Raw genomic sequence first — 21134 nt, forward strand, 5'->3', positions numbered from 1 at the left:
GCTACTTAATATACAGAAGCCAAAACAGAGAAGTAAAATTTGAAAATTATGATTACCCCAAGCTTCGGCATGTTGGATCGCTTCAGCCGACCTATCTTGGACCAGAAAGGAACTTTGCACACATTAATTCTCTGCAGTAGCACTTCCAGTTCAAAACCATAAATATTATGACCCTAGTCAGAAAAAGAAGGCAGCCAATAACATTAAAAGGAGCACAAATTAAAGGACTTACCATCATAATGCACAGAATTTCTCTGCCCTTTCTTTTTCTGGTCTCTAATTGAAGGCATCATGAGCTTACCTCCGATTGGGGTCCTTTCTTCTTCAGGAATTTATTCATCAGCAGCATTCATTAGCCTTGACATTAACAAGGCTGCTAAGCAGATTGCTGGAATAAACTTTATTTTATCCTAATTGATGCCAGGTTCATATGATGTCTTTTAATTTGCAACTTAGCCTCACAGTCTCTCAGGCAAATGCAAATTTTAATGTCCCATACTTTTCAGGTCATCAATAGAAGCTGTATTTGAACAATTTCATTTTACTTTCTTAACAACCAAGAACCCAGCTATGTTGTGTGACAGTTTACATAGACTTCTTAGAAAACTCAGGAAGGGACTCCCCTGGTGGTCCAGTGGTTAAGACTTTGCCTTCCAATGCAGGGAGTGCCTGGTTCGATCCCTGGTCGAGGAGTTAAGATCCCACATGCCTTGTGGCCAAAAAACCAAAAATATAAAACAGAAATAATATCGTAACAAATTCAATAAAGGTTTTAAAAAAAAAAAAAGAACACTCAGGAAGTACATCCAGGTTCTTCTTAAAGAACAGAGTTCAAACACAACTGATTTTGACTTTTAATCAACATGCAACAAAATAAACAGATAATATCACTCCATAGTTGAAATAAGAAACTTGTTAAAAACATGGAAACAAAACTATCCTGAGTGGGGAAAAAAAATCAAAAAGATAACCATATTTTTCAAGTCTGTACAAATAATTTCCATCATGTGAACTTTGCTTATTCTAGAATACGAAAGACTAGCGATCTCTTCAAGAAAATCAGAGATACGAAGGGAACATTTCATGCAAAGATGGGCTCAATAAAGGACAGAAATGGTAGAGACCTAACAAAAGCAGAAGATATTAAGAAGAGGTGGCAAGAATACACAGAACTGTACAAAAAAGATCTTCACGACCCAGATAATCACGATGGGGTGATCACTCACACTCACCTAGAGCCAGACATCCTAGAATGTGAAGTCAAGTGGGCCTTAGGAAGCATCACTACAAACAAAGCTAGTGGAGGTGATGGAATTCCAGTTGAGCTATTTCAAATCCTAAAAGATGATGCTGTGAAAGTGCTGCACTCAATATGCCAGCAAATTTGGAAAACTCAACAGTGGCCACAGGACTGGAAAAGGTCAGTATTCATTCCAATCTCAAAGAGAAGCAATGCCAAAGAATGCTCAAACTACCACACAATTGCACTCATCTCACACGCTAGTAAAGTAATGCTCAAAATTCACCAAGCCAGGCTTTCAGCAATACGTGAACAGTGAACTTCCAGATGTTTAAGCTGGTTTTAGAAAAGGCAGAGGAACCAGAGATCAAATTGCCAACATCCGCTGGATCATCGAAAAAGCAAGAGAGTTCCAGAAAAACATCTATTTCTGCTTTATTGACTATGCCAAAGCCTTTGACTATGTGGATCACAATAAACTGTGGAAAATTCTGAAGGAGATGGGCATAACAGACCACCTGACCTGCCTCTTGAGAAACCTGTATGCAGGTCAGGAAGCAACAGTTAGAACTAGACATGGAACAACAGACTGGTTCCAAATAGGGAAAGGAGCACATCAAGGCTATATATTGTCACCCTGCTTATTTAACTTATATGCAGAGTACATCATGAGAAACACTGGGCTAGAAGAAGCACAAGCTGGAATCAAGATTGCCAGAAGAAATATCAATAACCTCAGATATGCAGATGATACCACCCTTATGACAGAAAGTGAAGGAGAACTAAAGAGCCTCTTGATGAAAGTGAAAGAGGAGAGTGAAAAAGTTGGCTTAAAGCTCAACGTTCAGAAAACTAAGATCATGGCATCCAGTCCCATCACTTCATGGCAAATAGATGGGGAAACAGTGGAAACAGTGACAGACTTTATTTTTGGGGTCTCCAAAATCACTGCAGATGGTGATTGCAGCCATAAAATTAAAAGACGCGAAGGAAAGTTATGACCAACCTAGACAGCATATTAAAAAGCATAGACACTACTTTGTCAACAAAGGTCCGTCTAGTCAAGACTATGGTTTTTCCAGTAGTCATGTATGGATGTGAGAGTTGGACTATAAAGAAAGCTGAGCGCAAAACAATTGATGCTTTTGAACTGTGGTGTTAGAGAAGACTCTTGAGAGTCCCTTGGACTGCAAGGAGGTCCAACCAGTCCATCCTAAAGGAGATCAGTCCTGACTGCTGTTGAGGCTGAAACTCCAATATTTTGGCCACCTGTTGTGAAGAACTGACTCATTTGAAAAGACACTGATGCTGGGAAAGATTGAAGGCAGGACGAGAAGGGGACGACAGAGGATGAGATGGTTAGAGGGCATCACCAACTCAATGGACATGAGTTTGGATAAACTCCGGGAGTTGGTGATGGACAGGGAGGCCTGGCGTGCTGCGATTCATGGGGTCACAAAGAGTCGGACACGACTGAGTGACTGAACTGAACTAAACTAGCAAAAAAACTATATGAAGTTTAAAATCAGCTAATAAAGAGATTTACTTGTTATTACTTTTAATTAAAGGTACATACCACTATATTGATGGCAAGTTTGTCTATTAAACTAAGAGACCCAAAGGACATGAGCAAGTCTCATTTCCAAATTCTCATGCCTGGAATTAGGGACTCAAACCCATGTCAGGATTCTCTCATTTTGGTTCAAATTTCTCACAGTCTTGGCTCTAACACCCTAAGGTAGGCCAGCTACCCCCAGATGCCATGATATCTCCTTGGGGCCAAAGACGGAGAATGCTAGTAGACTGGATGTAGGCCTGGTGCTGAGCCAGAGCACTGCAGGAGGGCACTGTGGACAGAATCTTCCTAGCACTTTCAAGATGGGTCTTGAAAGATCGTTAGGGAAGCGGGTACACAGACACTGGTAACAACCTATAGGTTCTCAGTACTTCGGCTACACCGTCATCCAGAAAGGGGTTCAAGAACAAAAATGAACACAGAAACATATGGCAAACATTTTTCACAAGGCTTCCATGTAACTAAATTACTGCCATTACCCTTAAAATACAGGCATTTATATTACTTCCCTCCAAAAATCCCAAGCACGGTATAATTTGACTGCTCTATTAACCCAAGACAAAAGGCAGAACTCCTACCAAGGTATCTACAACCTAAGGCCTAAAACCTATGTTTAGAGGAAACAAAGCACAATGTTGTTTTAGGACTCTTTGGAACTGGGGCAAAGAACTCAATGAATTATTTTATGACCTCTTATTATTTAGTAGGAGCATATTCGGTTGTCAAGATAAAAAAAAAAGACTCTTAGCCATGAGCTCTCTTTTTTGTTGTTGTTTTTTGCTTTTTTGTTTTGTTTTGTTTTTAAATTAGTTTATTTTCTATCTTTTAACTTTACAATATTGTATTTGTTTTGCCATACATTGATATGAATCCGCCATGGGTGTACATGTGCTCCCCTTCCAGAACCCCCCTCCCACCTCCCTCCCCCTCCCATCCCTCCAGGTCATCCTGGTGCACCAGCCCCGAGCACCCTGTATCATGCATTGAACCTGGACTGGCGATTCGTTTCACATATGATAATTTATATGCTTCAATGCCATTCTCCCATATCATCCCGCCCTCGATCTCTCCCATAGAGTCCATAATACTGTTCTATTTATCTGTGTCTCTTTTGATGTCTCACATACAGGGTTATCTTTATCGATTGACTAAATACCATATATATGTGTTAGTATAGCCATGAGCTCTCAAAAGAATATGTCACAGAGATCCACCGGGCTCATAAAGTTAAAATACTTAAATTTTGGGGATACGCACCAAACCAAAGGAATTCACTCCTGTGACCACTATACAGCTGGGCCTCTATGCCAAAATTTTGAAGCTATTATCAGTTGACATGAGTTTACTTTTCTTCTAGGCAGCTCTCTAACTGTAAGTAACAGGAGTATCCTAAACTTCACGAGTAATTCATGAGATGCTTTTCTATTAGAGGGAAAAAAACTATCTTGTAGTGGGCTGGGGTCTTTCTCCTTTCTGTTAGCAGAAAGTAGATGAATTCATACCAGTTCACAGGGTCACTTCACTCTGAAAAGATTCTCTGCTGCTCAAAAAATACCCATCAAGGCACACTGAAAAGAACTAAAGAATCAAGAGCTTCCCCAAGACATAATCAAAGATCTACTCACCACAATGATATCAGGATCAATTTTGTGAACTTTTGCAAGGAAGAAACCTAGCAGTGTTCTTTCCGTGGCAGCAACCTCAACCTTCACATTCTGTTAGAGAAAAACATACAGTCACTTATCTTTACTCTCAAGTACTATTCCCTGGCTTCCTGCTTAAGCAGGGTAAGATTGCTTAGGGTTTTTTAAAAAAAAACAAACATGCATTTCAAAACAAAACACAGCAATGAAATTCCTGATTCTAGATTTCACAGTAATACTTGCACAAAAATCTCTCAGGAGCTCATTCTGCTAATAAGCATGTGAATGAAGCAAGATTTTAAGTACTGAGCACTATCAAGTGCAGAAATGTCCCTCCACAGGGACATGCTTATGCATCTGGACACATTTTATAGCATAAGAATCAGAGAACCTATTAAAAACATTATTTACTTTCCTATATAATTCCTGGTAGACTTTGCTGTTTATGTATTTACCACATAAAGAGATCCCAAGGACTGTAGAAACTAATCCCAAACAGCAGTATAAAAACCCATAAATAAGAAACAAGACTAAAAACAAACATACATGTAAGAACTATAAGCGTCTTAAGTATAAATAAAACCTAGCTACACACAAAAGGCTTCCACAACTCAACAGAAATCAGGTATTCAAAAGATGCACTTTATTAAGACTCTTAAAATTAAGTTGATGGCTATGTTTTCTACAACTAGCTCAGCTAAAAAATGACAGTTTGACTCTAATGGAATTTTCCTAGATCATTTTACTTACTAATTCAGGGCACTTCACAAATAACAGCCTGATCCAATAGTACCCCCAGACTACTGGACTTCTCAAACCAATTTAAAGTGGAACCCAGTAAGGTTGCTATTAATTTTGTCAAGTGAAGACATTAAAAAATATATACAACCTACAAATTTACCAACACAGGCATTTCATAAAGGAAAAAACATACTCTCCAAAAATGAAATTCTTTATATTGAATACATTTACTTTTATGAAGTCTGTCAGACTTTATTTTGGGGGGCTCCAAAATCACTGCAGATGGTGACTGCAGCCATGATATTAAAAGACGCTTACTCCTTGGAAGAAAAGTTATGACCAACCTAGACAGCATACTAAAAAGCAGAGACATTACTTTGCCAACAAAGGTCCATCTAGTCAAAGCTATGGTTTTTCCAGTGGTCATGTATGGATGTGAGAGTTGAACTATAAAGAAAGCTGAGTGCCGAAGAATTGATGCTTTTGAACTACGGTGTTGGAGAGGACTCTTGAGAGTCCCTTGGACTGCAAGAAGTTCCAACCAGTCCATCCTAAAGGAAATCAGTCCTGCAGATTCACTGGAAGGACTGATGCTGAACTCCAACACTTTGGCCACCTGATGCGAAGAACTGACTCATTTGAAAAGACCCTGATGCTGGGAAAGACTGAAGATGGGAGGAGAAGGGGACGACAGAGGATGAGATGGTTGGAGGGCATCACTGACTCAATGGACATGAGTTTGAGTAAACTCCAGGAGTTGGTGATGGGCAGGGAGGCCTGGCGTGCTGCAGTCCATGAGGTCACAAAGCGTCGGACACGACTGAGCGACTGAACTGAACTTTTATGAAAAACTCACATTATACTACTCCCCCCCCCATTTTATTAAGGACCCATGAAAACTTCTTCATGGAGTACACTGGGAGCTTAGAGATCACTAATCAAATATAGCCATCCCATACTAACCTTCCCAATAAATGTCACCTTTAATATCCACAGTATCCTCAACTTCTCTTGACTTCCTTCAAGCTAGTGAGGTGAGGGTGAGAGGGTGGGGCAGGCTTTAGCCAATTCTTACCCAAAACAGTAATCAAGTCATCATGCAATTTTGGAAAAGCTTCCAATTAAGCTATCTGAAGGAGGGTTTGAGACTGCTCATTTATTAATAAAGTGTCAAATATTATTTCCAAAAGATGAAACATTTAAACACTGTTTTTAGTTTTAAACTTCTAACAAATTTTTAATGGGTTAATGCCACAGTCCAATCTAACAAGAATAGGTCTAACAAATTAACATAGGAAACAACTTATTTCTACTAATCCACAACATTCTCCTTTTCTCTTTTTAAACAAACAGATATTTCATGTTTAAAAGGAATAAATAATGAGTTCTTTACCTTTTCCTTAATGCTTTCTTTGAAATCATATGGAAAAATGCAGTCCTTTGGTTTAGACACAACTGTAAAAGGGAAAAAAATAAAAATTCTAACATCCGTCTTCATCCCATTTCAAGTACACATACAGTGATTGTCTCTGAATGGAAACCGTTTTAGTATAAATTCTCCTTACTGTCTGAAGAATCACCAAAACAAACTATCCTAAAACTCATATGGAACCACAAAAGACCTTGAACAGCCAAGCAAACTTGAGAAAGAACAAAGCAGGAGGCACCACACATCTTGATTTCAAACTATATTACAAAGCTACAGTAATGAAAACAGTATGGTACTTGCATTAAAACAGACATATAGAACAATGGAACAGAATAGAGAGCCCAGAAATAAACTTAACATAGTGTATAACATAGTCAATTAATTTATGACAAAGGAGCCAAGACTATAGAATAGAGAAAGGACAATCTCTTCAAAAAAATATGTTGGGAAAACTGGACAGCCATATACAAAAGAATTAAAAACTGGACCACTATCTTATACCATACACAAAAAACTAACTCAAAATGGATTAAAAACCTGAATACAAGACCAGAAACCATAAAACTCCTAGAAGAAAACATAAGCAGTAAGCTCCTTGACATCAGTCTTGGCAATGACTTTTTGGACTTGACACCAAAACCAAAGGCACCAAAAGCAAAAATAAACAAGTAGGACTGCACCAAGGTACAAAGTTCTACACAGCAAAAGAAACCATCGACAAAATGCAAAGGCAACCCACTGAATGGGAGAAAATATTTGCAAACCATGTATCTGATAAGGCATTAATATCCAACATATATATTTTTTAAAATGTATATAACAACAAAAAATAATCAAAAAATGGGCAGAAGAGCTGAATAGCCATTATATAGATGGACACCAGTACAGGAAAGGATACTCAACACCACAAATCATCAGAGAAATTCAAAACCACAATGAGATGCTACCCCACACCTGTTAGAATGGTTATTATCAAAAAGAGAGGAGGTAACAAGTGTTGGAGAGGATGGAGAGAAAAGGAAATCCTTGTGCACAGTTGGTGGGAATGTAAACTGATACAGTCACTGTGGAAAACAGTATGGAGTTTCCTCAAAAACGTAAAAACAGAACAACCATATAATCCAGCAACTTCACTTCTGGGTATTTATCTGAAAATAATGAAAACAGTAACTCGTCATTTCCAAGAACACAGATGGATCTAGAGAGCATTATGCTAAGAGAAATAAGACAAACAAACAAATATATGATCTCACTTAAATGTGGATTCAAAAAAACAAAAGAAAATGAAAAAAATGAGCTCATAGATACAGAAAACAGACAGTGGTTGGTAGAGTGGGAAGGGGTTGCATGAAACAGGTGAAGGGTACAATTAATTATAAACTAAATATGCCCTGGGTATGTAATGTACAGCATGGTGACTACAGTTAATAATCCTGTACAGTATATTTGAAAGTTGCTAAAAGACAAAATTGCAGAAGTTCTCATCACCAAGGGAAAAAAATTCTAACTACAGTGATGGACGTTAATGAATGAGACTTACTGTAGTGATCATTTTGCTACATGTACAAATATGGCATCATTATGTTGTACATCTGAAACTAATTCTACATGTCAGTTATACCTCAATTTTCTAAGTTTATAAAAGATTAAATCTTAAAAAAAAGGAAAAAAAAGAATAGACAAATACATAAGAGTATGATAAATTTAGAGTATGGGATTAATAAACTACCATGCATAAAACAGATCAGCAACAAGGATTTACTGCGTAACACAGAAAATTATGTCAAATACCTTATAATAACCTATAATAGAAAATAATCTGAAAAGATATATATACATAAAAGTGAATCATCTTCTTATACACCTGAAATTAACACAATATTGTAAATCAACTATACTTCAATGTAAAAAACAATTTGCTTAGCAGTATGAACTAGTTACCCTTGAAAATATTTTTTTGAAGTTACTGACCAACAGCTGGAGAAAAAACAAGAAAAACATAAATTAAGCCATTAGTAAACCAGCTTAAAAAATGCATACCACAGAAGTGTGACTGAAAGGGAGGCTGTGGGGGTGCTTTATCTAATGCAAAGCTGTGATGGACCAACGCTGACACAGCAATAATCTGCAGAGAAGAAAAATTACTTATCAGACGCCTACTATGTCATCTGCATTCTCACCAAAACCACCAAGAACAGAAAAAGATATAGATTTTAGTCCATAAGAATATTTTAACTTTTATTATGAAACTATTTAAATAAAAAATTAAATAATAAAATCAACTCTCATATACTAATCATCCAGCTTAAATTATCAATTCATCAATAGCCCTACCCCACGTTATTTTGAAGCAAAATCCATACCTATTACTTTATCCAGAAATAATTCAGCAGGTTATATGTTTCTCATATGTGAATAATGTTTCTCAACCTCAGCACTGTGAATATTTTAGGCCAAATAATTCTTTGTTGTTGGGGCCACTCTGTGCATTGAGGGAAATTTAGCTCCCCTGGCTGCCAACAGCATCACTCCCCACTCCCCAGTCTCCATGTTGTGACAATCAAAACTGTCTGCAGACATGGCCAAAAGTCCCCTGGAGGGTTAAAATCGTACCCAGTTGACAGCCATTACTTTAAAAGATGAAAAGTTTTTTCACATGCAATACAATCATGCCAGCTAAATCAATAAACAGTGATTCCTTGAAAGTGAAAATGAAGTCAGTCAGTCACATCCAACTCTTTGCGACCCCTTGGGACTGTAGTTTATGGAATTCTCCAGGCAAGAATACTGGAATGGGTAGCCTTTCCATTCTCCAGATCTTCCCAACCCAGGGATTGAACCCAGGTCTCCCGCATTGCAGGTGGATTCTTTACCAGCTAAGCCACCAGGGAAGCCCAAGAATACTGGAGTGGGTAGCCTACCCCTTCTCCAAGGGCTCTTCCTGACCCAGGAACTGAAGTGGGCTCTCCTGCATTGCAGATGGATTCTTTACCAACTGAGCTATCAGGGAAGCCCTGATTAAATATCCTGGCAGGATTCCAATTCTTGTGTCTTCCCAACTTTCTCAACTGTATTTATCAACATACTTTGCAACTGGTTGACATGTAATAAAACTGTCTCAGCACAACTCCTCCCCATCTATTACTTCTCTGCAATTTATTTGTTGAAGAAACTGGGTTGCTTTATCCCATAGTGTCCCCCATTATAAATTCTGCTGCTTGTATCCCAAGAATGTCATTTAACATGTTCCTTTTTCTGTACTGCCTGTATACTCATATTTATATTTGAAGGTTTAATCAAAACCTGATTCAATTTTTGGCAAGAATTCTTTGGAGTTGCTACTGATCACCATAGACTAACCCACCATTACCACCACTAGTTATCATGCTATGTCTGGTTACCTTTATCCTAGTGATATTAGCAGCCTCTGGAAATCAAACCTAGATCATTTATCTCATTATGGATTGCAAAGTAGCTAGATGCAATTCTTCCTTCATCATTTAGTAACTGGAAAGCTACGAAGGTAAACCTCCTTCCACTGATCATTTGGTTACCTGAGGTACAATGTATGTTCAAAAAAGTCAAGATAAATGTTTGATTCAATTCATTTACCAATTTTCAAAATAATGAGTTGGTTCCCTAGCTTACTTCACAGTGAACAGTGTAGTCCTGTGTTTACAGTATCATTATGAAGTCATGTGTTTCAATCTGATGCAGTTATATATGCTCAAATTGCTCCATCTTTGACATAGGAAACTATTCAAGTTGTTTCCTGAGTCCTACTGACATAGCCTCAGAAGATTTTAATAATGTCCATGCCTCCTGGTATAACAAGACGTTCCAAGCTTACCTTGGACAATTACTGCCCTGAATCAGCTATTTCTTCACAAAACCCCATTTCCTTTCTTGGGAAATGGTATTTAGAAACTTCACTCTGGACAAAGGTCTTTTTAAACTAATTAAATTTTCCCCTAACACTTTAACTATTAACTATCTACTATATCAACTATTATTAAAACATCAAATCACATACAAAAGGAAAAAACACTGCCAAAATGCTGCTGTTAAAAAAGATCCCTATCAATGCCAAAAGGATTTACAAGCAAACATAGAGAAGTTCCCACTGACCAAAGAGAGACAATTTAAGCAGCAAATAAAAACAAAATTAATGATTGCAACAGATTGAAATATACTAAGGATATATAAAGTCCATGAGTTTATAATGATATTCCATAAAAAAGGAAGCAAAAATAAGTAACAAAAAATTTATAAAAATAAATAACTTAAAAAGCAGAGACATTACTTTACTGACACAGGTCCACATAGTCAAAGCTATGGTTTTTCCAGTAGTCACGTACAGATGTGAGAGCTGGACAATAAAGAAGGCTGAGGGCCAAAGAACTGATGCCTTTGAATTGTGGTGCTGCAGAAGACTCTTGAGAGTCCCTTGGATTACAAGGAGATCAAACCAGTCAATCCTAAAGGAAATCAACCCTGAATGTTCATGGAAGGACTGATGCTGAAGCTGAAGCTCCAATACTTTGGCCACTGGATGTGAAGTGCCCACTCACTGGAAAAGATCCTGATGCTGGGAAAGATTGAGAGCAGGAGAAGGGGATGACAGGGGATGAGATGGTTGGATGGCATCACCGACTCAATGGACATGAGTTTGAGTAAACTCCATAAGATAGTGGAGGACAGAGCCTGGAGTGCTGCAGTCTATGGGGTTGCAAAGAGTTGGACATGACTTAGCGACTGAACAACAACAACAAATGGTATTCTATAAGAAAGTGTGCATGTTCTGAGGGATGCATATCAAAGTATACAAGGGTAAAATGACACAATGTCTGAGATTAGCTTTAAAATACTTCAGGAGGAAAAAAAAGAAGGGAGGTGATAAACAAGTGTGACAAAATCTTGATAAACAAGTGTGACAAAATCTTGCTAACTGGTGAATATAAATGATGGGTACAGAGGAGTTCATTATATTATTCTATGTCCATGTGGAGTTCTCCAAAATAAAAAAAATTTAAAAAACAAAAAGTAAGTCCAGCAATTTAATTCTTTTGGGGAAAAAAGCTCCAACATCAGATAAATTCAATTCGTTCTTCAAAATGGAATTTGGCAGTGAATTAGTATTCTTTCCCTTCCACAAAAAACAACCTTCCCTTACAGAGGAGCTGTACAATTTCAAGAAGCATCGTACCCCAAGCCTAGGTACAAAATCTGCCCTACTTCTTTACCTCATTTTCATGTGTCTTTGCATTCTGCATTGTCTTCATGCTCAAAGACATGACCACAAGTGGAGGAGGACCGACATCCTTAATTACGTTCACCAGGTCCGGTTTCAAGACCATTGCCTCAACTTTACACCAACTGATTGGCTGATTCAAGAGCTCTGAAAGAGAATAGATACAACAAATCAATAGCTATTTGCTGAAAAAGAAAAGCCACTATAATTAAGACATCTGTAATTAACGGAGATTGTCTTCAATCCTACCTTCTACTAAGAAGGTCTCATAATAACATCTAACTAAAAATAAACCACATTATCGGATTGTATACAAATCTTCATGTGTATATGTACACATAAGTTCATTTTCCTGGGAAAAAAGTCCACAGCTTTCATTTGACTTTTCAAAAAAATCCAAGACTCCAAAAGAGGTTTATAAGAACAAAAACACTATTTAGAGGAATCCCGAAAAAAAGGTTTAAGAAATTTATGAAGACAAAACAGAGTATCATAGATGCAAATACTGAAAAACACCAGGTAGGAGACCATACACACAGTATTCACACTGGGCAGTGAAATTTCGCTCCTTCAGAAGTAAGCAGTTCACCATGTTGAACAGCTGGGCCATGTCAACCAGGTCGGAAGGCCACAATGATAGCAACACAATGAAGGACATGCCCGGTTGTCTGTCTAGGTTAACTAAGGCCTCCCTCCCATTAAAATGCGAAGCATCAAAACAAAAGAGTGATTTCAAACATACTTCAAGGAAAATCTTAAAGAAACAAACATAAAAAAGGAAGTAGTCACACTGAAATTAAGAGCCCAAGTCTTTAACTTCTAAAAACCTCATCTATCAGCAATTTACCGAGCATTCTGAAAGTAAATGTTTCCTTACGTGGATTTTTCACTTCAAGCCAACAAGGTCCTTTGATCTTTCGGTTCATTAAGAACAGTTCCAGGCTGGATGTGTTGGTCCCAAATACATGAGAAAAAGTTTCTCCTTTCAAATCCTGAGGAAGCTGTGGCATTTCAGCCTGCAAAAGGCAAAGAAAAAAATCCTTTTTTTTTTTTCTGCTTAAAACTATTACTTCACATTTTCCAAACTCTGTATTTGAAATAAACAAAAGCCTCTCTATGAACCACCAGAAGAAACCTCTTTGATATATATGAAATGTAATTTCACATATGAAATCCAAAACAAAAACAAATCACAATGACAAAATAATGCATCTTGATGACACCCTTTAAAAGAAAAATGGGCCAAGAAGCTCCCTCAAAAGAGGATTTCTGTCCAAAGCTGTACATGCCTTACTGATGAATAGCCAAATGAGGACAACTCCATTAGAAGAAGGAAAGCAAGGGAGTGAAAATCATTCAAAATGCTTCCATGGTGCTTTACAACACCACTGTCAGACATTTCTTAAGTTTCCCTTTTCCAACATCATGAGATCAAAACACTAGAATGGAAGTAAAGAGAGGTTAAGGTCCAGTTAATTAACATCCGGCAGCAGTGACCTTGTCTGTCACAGGAGCGAGAGCAAGCACTACGGCAACACTACGGATGCTCTCCTCTCACCTTTTCACTGCTCAGACGGACACGTCAACAGACTAATGACGTTCAACTCCATCTTGTGTATTCGTTCCGCTTGACAAACAGTTGTGTCATTTCAACTTATTTTTTTACAGATGCATACTTGAAAGCAGAGAAAGGCAGTATAACCTATAGTCTACATATTTAAATTCATTGTATTCGTTTTAATTATTCATGGCTATAAGCTTACGTCAGTGAACTGTGAGTCTGAAGAGCCCTGCCAGTACTCCTAATTAAAAGCCAGCTGAAGACTCAAAAACAGGAAAATGCCATTTTCACCCCAAATCCAGTCATTTTCTTTATTTGACTTACCGAGTATCGAACTTCCAAGTACTCAGATTTCTCCGGAACATCAGGTATCTCAAAAGCATAGTTCTTTTCCACTACCTGGGTAAGTTGATATTTAAAAATCATTAAGACAAAGAAACTTCAAAAATTAAATCGACAAGCATTAAATACACCAAAAAAGCATCTTTCCCCCTCTTTCATCTGGGATGAAAAATACCTAGTGACAAAATGTTTAAGACTGCTTTGGGACACTAGAGAATTCAGAAATATTTGCATTCAAGAGAGGCAATGAAACATTAAAAATGTTTACAATGTCGATGCACTAAATCATTTGCTACTCTTTGATACTAAGCAACTCCATCTTGCTAGAAAAATTAGTAATAAACATTATAATTACAACATACAGGTACTGAGTGCTTGCTATACACCACGGACTGATCCAATCACTAATATCAATTAGCTGACTTAACTCTTCTAACAGCTCTTGAAATAGGGCCTCATTTCTCAGGTGAAGAAAAAAGCCCAGAGAAGTCATTCAGCACTCGTCCAAGGTCACAGACCAGGATGTGGTAGAGCTAGGACTTAAAGCACCAGTCCCTCCACTCTTCACCATTGCATCACATTGCTTCTAGAACTTTATAGAGAGACTTGATCCATCAGCCACAAGTCAAAGCTCAAATAGTTCAGTTAGCCTCATCTTCAGCAACTCAATCCTCCCTTTGTTACCAACACTGTTAATAGCCTGAGGGAGTTACAGCCCTACAACTAGGGCCAAGGGCATCAATATCTCACTACAATCAAGACAACTAACTAATCAATATGTATCACACGAATAGAAGAACTTTATTCTATCAGAAATAGCATCACAGTTCCTGACTTTTAAAGATTTAACCTTGTGACCAAGACAACTTAGCAATAAACCAATATAAACAAGATCAGAACAGTTTCTCCTCCATTTCAGAATAAGAAAACAAGATATGCTTCAAGTACTGGAAGCCATTACTTTACTACATGTTACCTTTTTATTCAAACTGATGAACATTATTTTCTACAGTTTAAAGAGAAAGACAAAACTGTTTTTATGCATCTAAAATATTGGTTTTATATTGATATCTATGAAATTTCCATAAATCAGGAAACTAACAAACAACTAATACACAGAACTGAAAAAATTATCACCAAATACAAACCCTGGACTTGAATTTCATAATCTTGTATTTTGCTGCTATTTTCTCATCAAATTCATCATAAACATCCTTCATGGTAACTGGAGCTCCACTTTCTTTCCCCGTATTTAGATCAACTTTCTGCTTTCCCATGCAGAGGGCAGGCAAGGGGAGGGGAAAAAAATATCTGTAAATAAGGTCTTCTCGACTGTCAGAAACCCAGTCTAAATCAATTTTCATCTTTACCCACTCATACATCTAATAGAACAAGGTGAGTTCAAAGATACAAATGGACCCAAAAACATACTAAATCCAGTGCCCAATTCCTCCCAATGATATCATAAAAGCAAACCAGAGATAAAGATGACCAATCCTACAAAATGGGAGAATAATGTTGTAAATCTTGACCAAAATGCTTCACAGTTCAACTGAGATGGGGAGGGGCTGGGGCTGAGAGGGAAGTGTGGATGTTAAGGCCAAATACAAAGGAGGACCAAGTGGAACTGACCCTGCTAAATGGCTGTGGAGGAAATAGCAAAAGCATGAAAACTGGGGCAAATGTCATGTCCCGTTTTAGAGCCATATATTCTCAACCCCGATAATTATGGAAACGGAGAGTTGGGGGATAGACAGCCTTATATACTGAAACTCAGGCACTCTGATGCTCTAACAAGTTGAAAAACAGTGTTTTACTCCATTTTTCCAGTTTTCCAAATGTCTAATGGAGCTGCTGACAATCAGGGGGTCATACGGCAGGCAGTAAGAAAGGACCATAAAGGGACTTCCCTGGTGGTCCAGTGGCTAAGACTCCACCTCTCAATGCAGGGGGCCTGGGATTCAATCCCTGGTCAAGGAACTAGATCCCATATGCCACAACTAAGAACCAGGAGTATTTTTTAAAAAAAAGAAAGGACCATCTCGGTTGTAGATAAGTCACAGCCCTATCGAAGGACCAGGTTGGTGGCAGAAGATAGAATGCACTTGGAATTAAAAGCTATGTTCTAAGGGTTACCATTTCACGGGGAAGGAAACAGAGCGTTCGCTCAATGTTTTTCACCATGACACAACAGCTCACATGCGTTTCAGCCGATTCAATCCAGACTTTGCCAAACAGAAATACCACACCTGAAAGAATAAGTAAAAATCATGAAACAGTAAACATTTCAATTATATCACATTAAAGGGATGACACAAAAGCTCACTGAATGTGTCCACACATGTATGCTTTCATGTTGAGCCATTTTCTACAGCAAATTTGTATCTGTTGCCCAGTCTCGAAGACCAGTTCCTTTACTCAGTACCTATGCTGTATGGCAATATCACATCGGTAAAACCTGGGACCACCGGGATGACAGGGAATAGAGTGAGGATATAACTTGGTGGAAACATTTGCCCTAGAAGTAGGGATAAATGCAGACAAGCCTCAGCTATCAGGGTGACATCCCAGGTCTGAGTAGACACCCTGCGTCAGTGCAGAAACCCCTGGGGAATTAGAAAGACATGCCACCTCAATGCAGACACACCTCGAAAACTAGGGAGACATCCTAGATCAGTGTAGGGGGGAAACATTTTCCCTAGAACCAGGATTACCCAGATTAAGAGAAATCAAAAAAGCAAACTATTCTCCAACAAATCTCCTATTTAAACCTCTTATGAGAACTCTGAGAATACTAAATTCCTTTTCAGCACTTGTACTTACCAACAAAAACTAACATTTCTATGTAAGGATAACTATGTATGGTACATCAGTAGTCTTCTGTACATAAAATTGTATTTTGGAAAAACATAATTCATCTCATATCTTATTCCATATAATAGTAAATACCTCAGAGCTCAACTATTAACTCCTAATTCACCCTTTCTACTTCATAGACTACCAAAGACATCTGGATGGAGAGCGTTTGTATTGTTCCTCTCTCTCCTATTTCAGTTTAACAAATGGTCTAGTAACCAAATCAGGAGACAAGCTCCTTTTGAGATCCCTAAGTGATGTACACCACAAAGTAGACCAAGCCTTTCTGGACATCAAGTCATTGTCCATGAAAACTAGCCATCAAAAAATGACTCTGCACTGCTATATTTAAAATGGATAACCAACAAGGACCTGCAGTACAGCACAGGGAACTCTGCTCAATGTTATATGGCAGCTTGGATGGGAGGTATGTTTGCCGGAAAATGGATACATGTATATGTATGGCTGAGTCCTTCACTGTTCACCTGAAACTGTCACAACATCGTTTGTTAATCGGCTCTACCTCAATACAAAATAAAAGGCTGGAAAAAAAGAGAGGACTCCAGAGATTTGACAGTCAACCTAAGAGATGGCCACTGTACAAAATCCTGGGCTCTGCGAATAATTAAACAGCAGTCATCAACACAGCTATTCAACAGGGCCACTTGCCTGAGACACTGAGAAAATTCTGGCACAAGCAAAGACTACTGTTCACAAGGCCAATTACTCCAGTTTCACAAGATAGCTCATCAGTGCTTACTTTTGTCATATGTTCTATTAAAAATAAGACCATCTAAGAATTCTCATTTCTGCAGATGATTAAAATTCTTACAAGAGTTGTGTAATTTTCAGCTGGGGTAAAAGAGGTGGGGGGAAGATAGGGGAGAGGGAAGGGAGGACTGTGGGAATGATTAAAAAGAAACAAGTCACAGTAGTTCAGAAAATTAAGTCATCCTCACAACAGTTAGAGACGAAAAAACAAAATTCTATGCAAAGAAAAATAAAGACCCTAATATTGGATTCAAAGATTCAAATAGCTCATTTTACAGTCAAACTAATATCACACTTCATGCAACACATTTGACACTGTTTATGCCTCATTTGCCACAAAAAGATCATGGTAAACAAAGATTACATTCCCCTTAACGTTACTAGCTGAAGCCAGGTGCAGTCAGGATTATTCAACCTTGAAAAAGTCATAATGAAGACAGGATATCTTCCCATATGCAAAGAGTAAGATTCTTTTCATAATTATGGAGCATTCAGCAACAACTGACTTACTTAGAATCTGTAAGAAAGTGAGAAACAATAACAGGGTCTTTGGGAGTACTTTGTTTTTATTAGCAGCATTGATTTCAGCAAGGCTCAGTGATCATTACCTGCTATCAAGATGAAACTGTTCAACCCTCTGAGATTACAGGACTTTTTTTTTAAGCCATTTTATTTAACCCGTTGGCATCAATTACAGAGGACAAAACTTCAGAAGCACCATGGAATCGCAGAGTGAATTGCGGGTGAGAAGCCGAGCCCTCTGCAACTGAGGAGCTGACCACTTTATCTTTTGGAGCCTCAGCTTCCTCTGCTTTAAGTGTATAACTAGAGATGATGATCTCTGATGCCTTTTGCAGCACTAGAAATCTCCTTTTAACCTAGCAGTAAGAAGACAGGCCAATAACAGGCTGATACCTGTTTCAACTGCGAAGTATTTCCCAACAGTGGTTGAAAAGGCCAATCCATGACTATGGTTAGGGTATGATGGGATCACAGAAGGGGCTCTTAGGCCAGTTTGGAGGACTAGGAAATTTCCAGGAGACAATACTGGGGGTGGGGGGTAGGGGGAGTCAGGTGAGGGAGGAAAGGGATATGGCATAAAGAGCAGCAGGTACAGACTATTCTAGGACACAGCAGGACAGAGAAGCCTTGTTAAGGAATTTGGCCTGTAAGTTGCAGGCAGCAGCCGATTTTCTGTAATAAAGAACTGATGTCCGAAGCCATCATTCAGGCCGCCATGTGAGGGATGACAGCTGAGGAGTCAATGAAGAGGTTGGTGTCGCGAGCAGGAAAGGCTCAAGGGTGGGAGTTTTGAGAAGAGAAGACAGCTTGTCTAGTTTAGGAGGAGAAAACGAGTAAGACTTGGTGAGGAAAGTGAGGAGGGGAGGGGACTCAAGGCAGGCTCTCAGATTTCTGGTTTTGATGGGACCACGAATCAAGTCAGGGAATAAAATCCTGCAAGGAACGGATACAGTAAGGCACAGGGGGGTGGCTCCAGGATGGGCAGGCCCACCATTCACCCAGTTCCAGAGCACTGGCTATGAGGCTGTGCTTCAGGGAGGTCCCTGGAAGCTGTACAATAGAGCTGTCCTGGGTTTAATTTCCACAGCCTCGTGAAATCACACTTGCCAGCCCACCTGGCACCAGCAAGTTACAAAACAAAGAGGTGAGAGCATCTAACCAGATGGTCTTGCCCTAGAGCTTAAGTAGATGACATACCATTTCTAAGACTGCTGACATCTTCACCTGAGCAACGAACACATGGCAGTTTGCTATTTAAGCAGCTGCACAAGTTTCAACTTTTTGATAAGTGGAGCATATTAATACTGCCGCCTCCCAAGAGACCAGTACCATTTTCCCAGTGCAAGCCAATCCCTGAGTATCTCAGTGGTAAATCTGGCTCCAAGTCTGACGGTTTAATACTTAATCCTCAGGAAATCATTTGGAAAAATTCAGTTTGTACCTACCCTTCGATTCAGATATGGATCTGAATAAAGGCAACTGTTTAAGGGTGTATACTGTCTTTTTTTCTGAATCTGACATGCCTTGTCCTGCCTGGCCCCACAGTGCAAAAGGGCTCAAATAGCACAGAGGAAACAGGAGCCCTCCTGGCTCTCTGCAAGTCAGGATTCATAGTAAAAGCTCATTTGGAGGATAACCTGGGACTTAGCCTTGATTCCTCCTTTCTCTCAAACGCCATATCCATCCATCATCGAGTTCATGTCAAAGTACAAGTAAAAAGAACTCACTTCTCTCTGTCTCCACAACTGCCCTGGATAGACTGATCTTCAGGTCTTCTACACTCCCTACTCTGGCCCTGGCCACACCCACACACGTGCAGGCTTTTCTCCACATAAACCACATGGTTCCTGTTAGAATGTAAACCCAACCATGGCCCCACTCTACCCCTCACCCCTGCACCCCACACTGAAAATCGTCCCCTGCCTCGCCACTGTTCTTACAGTAAGGTCTCAACTCTTCAACGCAGCTTTCAAGGTCCCTCATTGTCTGGCCTTTGCCTTTCCTCCAACTTGATTTCCAACCAGTCTTGTCATCTGACTCCTCTGCTACAATCACTCAGGTCTCCACCTTTCTCTCCCCAGGCCTCTGCACTGCTGGGTTCCTCAGGCTGAAATACTCTCTCCTCAGCTCTGAACGTACCTCAAAACCCAGCCCAATGGTCATTTCCTCAGATAGGCCTTCACTGGTCACCCCCCAAATAACTGCCTTTACCCCACTAGAATGAAAGCTCCACTAGGACAGGGAATTTGCCCAGCTTGTTCACCCCATCTCAGGGCCTGGCATGTGGCAGGTGTTCACATTGCTGAAGGAACCAATTAGTGATTGATTCCACTTTAAGTGCATTCCAATATGTTCAGATACATCGATGGTGAATTCCAAGCACACAACTGCAAAACCACATATAACCAGTTTTTGGAATAAGAGTGTAAAGATTATTCACACCACAAACTCTCTCCATCCAGGTGACTCACAATAAATGAGTATTTACAGTAAATGAGTGTTGCTCTCTTACTATGTACATGAGGGCAGAGCCTGTGCCAATTACAATCACTAAAGTACTTCAGGGAAAGGTGCCATTCTGTGTTAAAGACATTCAGTTACCGTATGTAACTATATGATTACCAGGTTGGCTGTACGGATCTTCATAAGCATCCAGCCAATAAAACTGAAATACTTGTTCCTCATCAACTCCTTTTACCAGTGGGAGGTGATTGGAATCCACTTGAACTTCCGGGGCTGAGAAACTGCTGTCATCTTCTTGATCCATGTCCCAACAAGAGACATCTGGGAGAAAACTTGCTCTGCAAAAGTCACATTTTCAAAAACCTTTCAAAATCCAACAGAGTAAGTGTAGCGCTACTTGGCAGAGAAGTCATAAAATGCTCTTACGAGGAGGATGTGGTCCCTTTCCCAGAATCAGCCTCGTGTTTCACCTCCTCTGCTGGCTCCCTCTCTTGGCGCAAAGTCTTGGCAGCCACGGGCTCCACATCTACCTCCTCGGCTTCCATGGGCTCATCAAAGTCGCCATCTTCAAATTCCATTGCCCCCGACTCCTCCTTGTCATCTGTACACAGTGGCGGCCCAGGCTCTCCTGAGGGCAGCATCACACATTCCCATCACATGTTGCTGCCAGCGAGCACAAAAGCTTCCCCGACGGTGCAACAGCAGACTACCCCTGGCCCACGTGCTATTTGCCTTGCTC

The 21134-nt window shown here is 39.4% G+C and overlaps 1 protein-coding gene across 9 annotated transcripts in view; it reads right to left on the reverse strand.

The window, feature by feature from the left end:
• POLA1 (DNA polymerase alpha 1, catalytic subunit) overlaps nucleotides 1-21134 on the reverse strand; it is a 390759-nt gene that overhangs the window by 344432 nt on the left and 25193 nt on the right. For 4 of the 9 annotated variants that reach the window (XM_081567915.1, XM_081567913.1, XM_081567911.1 and 1 more), the window contains exons 9-19: nucleotides 20822-21023; nucleotides 20555-20733; nucleotides 15920-16032; nucleotides 14932-15048; nucleotides 13766-13840; nucleotides 12758-12896; nucleotides 11873-12027; nucleotides 8670-8754; nucleotides 6594-6655; nucleotides 4442-4531; nucleotides 57-173 (exon numbers count right to left, since the gene is read on the reverse strand). In XM_081567915.1, coding sequence (XP_081424041.1) covers nucleotides 57-173; nucleotides 4442-4531; nucleotides 6594-6655; nucleotides 8670-8754; nucleotides 11873-12027; nucleotides 12758-12896; nucleotides 13766-13840; nucleotides 14932-15048; nucleotides 15920-16032; nucleotides 20555-20733; nucleotides 20822-21023 — 1334 coding nt within the window. Of the gene's footprint in view, nucleotides 1-56; nucleotides 174-4441; nucleotides 4532-6181; nucleotides 6227-6593; nucleotides 6656-8669; nucleotides 8755-11872; nucleotides 12028-12757; nucleotides 12897-13765; nucleotides 13841-14931; nucleotides 15052-15919; nucleotides 16033-20554; nucleotides 20734-20821; nucleotides 21024-21134 lie in introns of all 9 variants that reach the window. The other 5 variants (XM_081567908.1, XM_081567907.1, XM_081567910.1 and 2 more) reach the window with 5 other exon arrangements.

The sequence above is a fragment of the Giraffa tippelskirchi genome, chromosome X, assembly GCF_054371585.1.
Source record: "Giraffa tippelskirchi isolate mGirTip1 chromosome X, T2T-mGirTip1v1.2.pri, whole genome shotgun sequence".
Taxonomy (NCBI): Eukaryota; Metazoa; Chordata; class Mammalia; order Artiodactyla; family Giraffidae; genus Giraffa; species Giraffa tippelskirchi.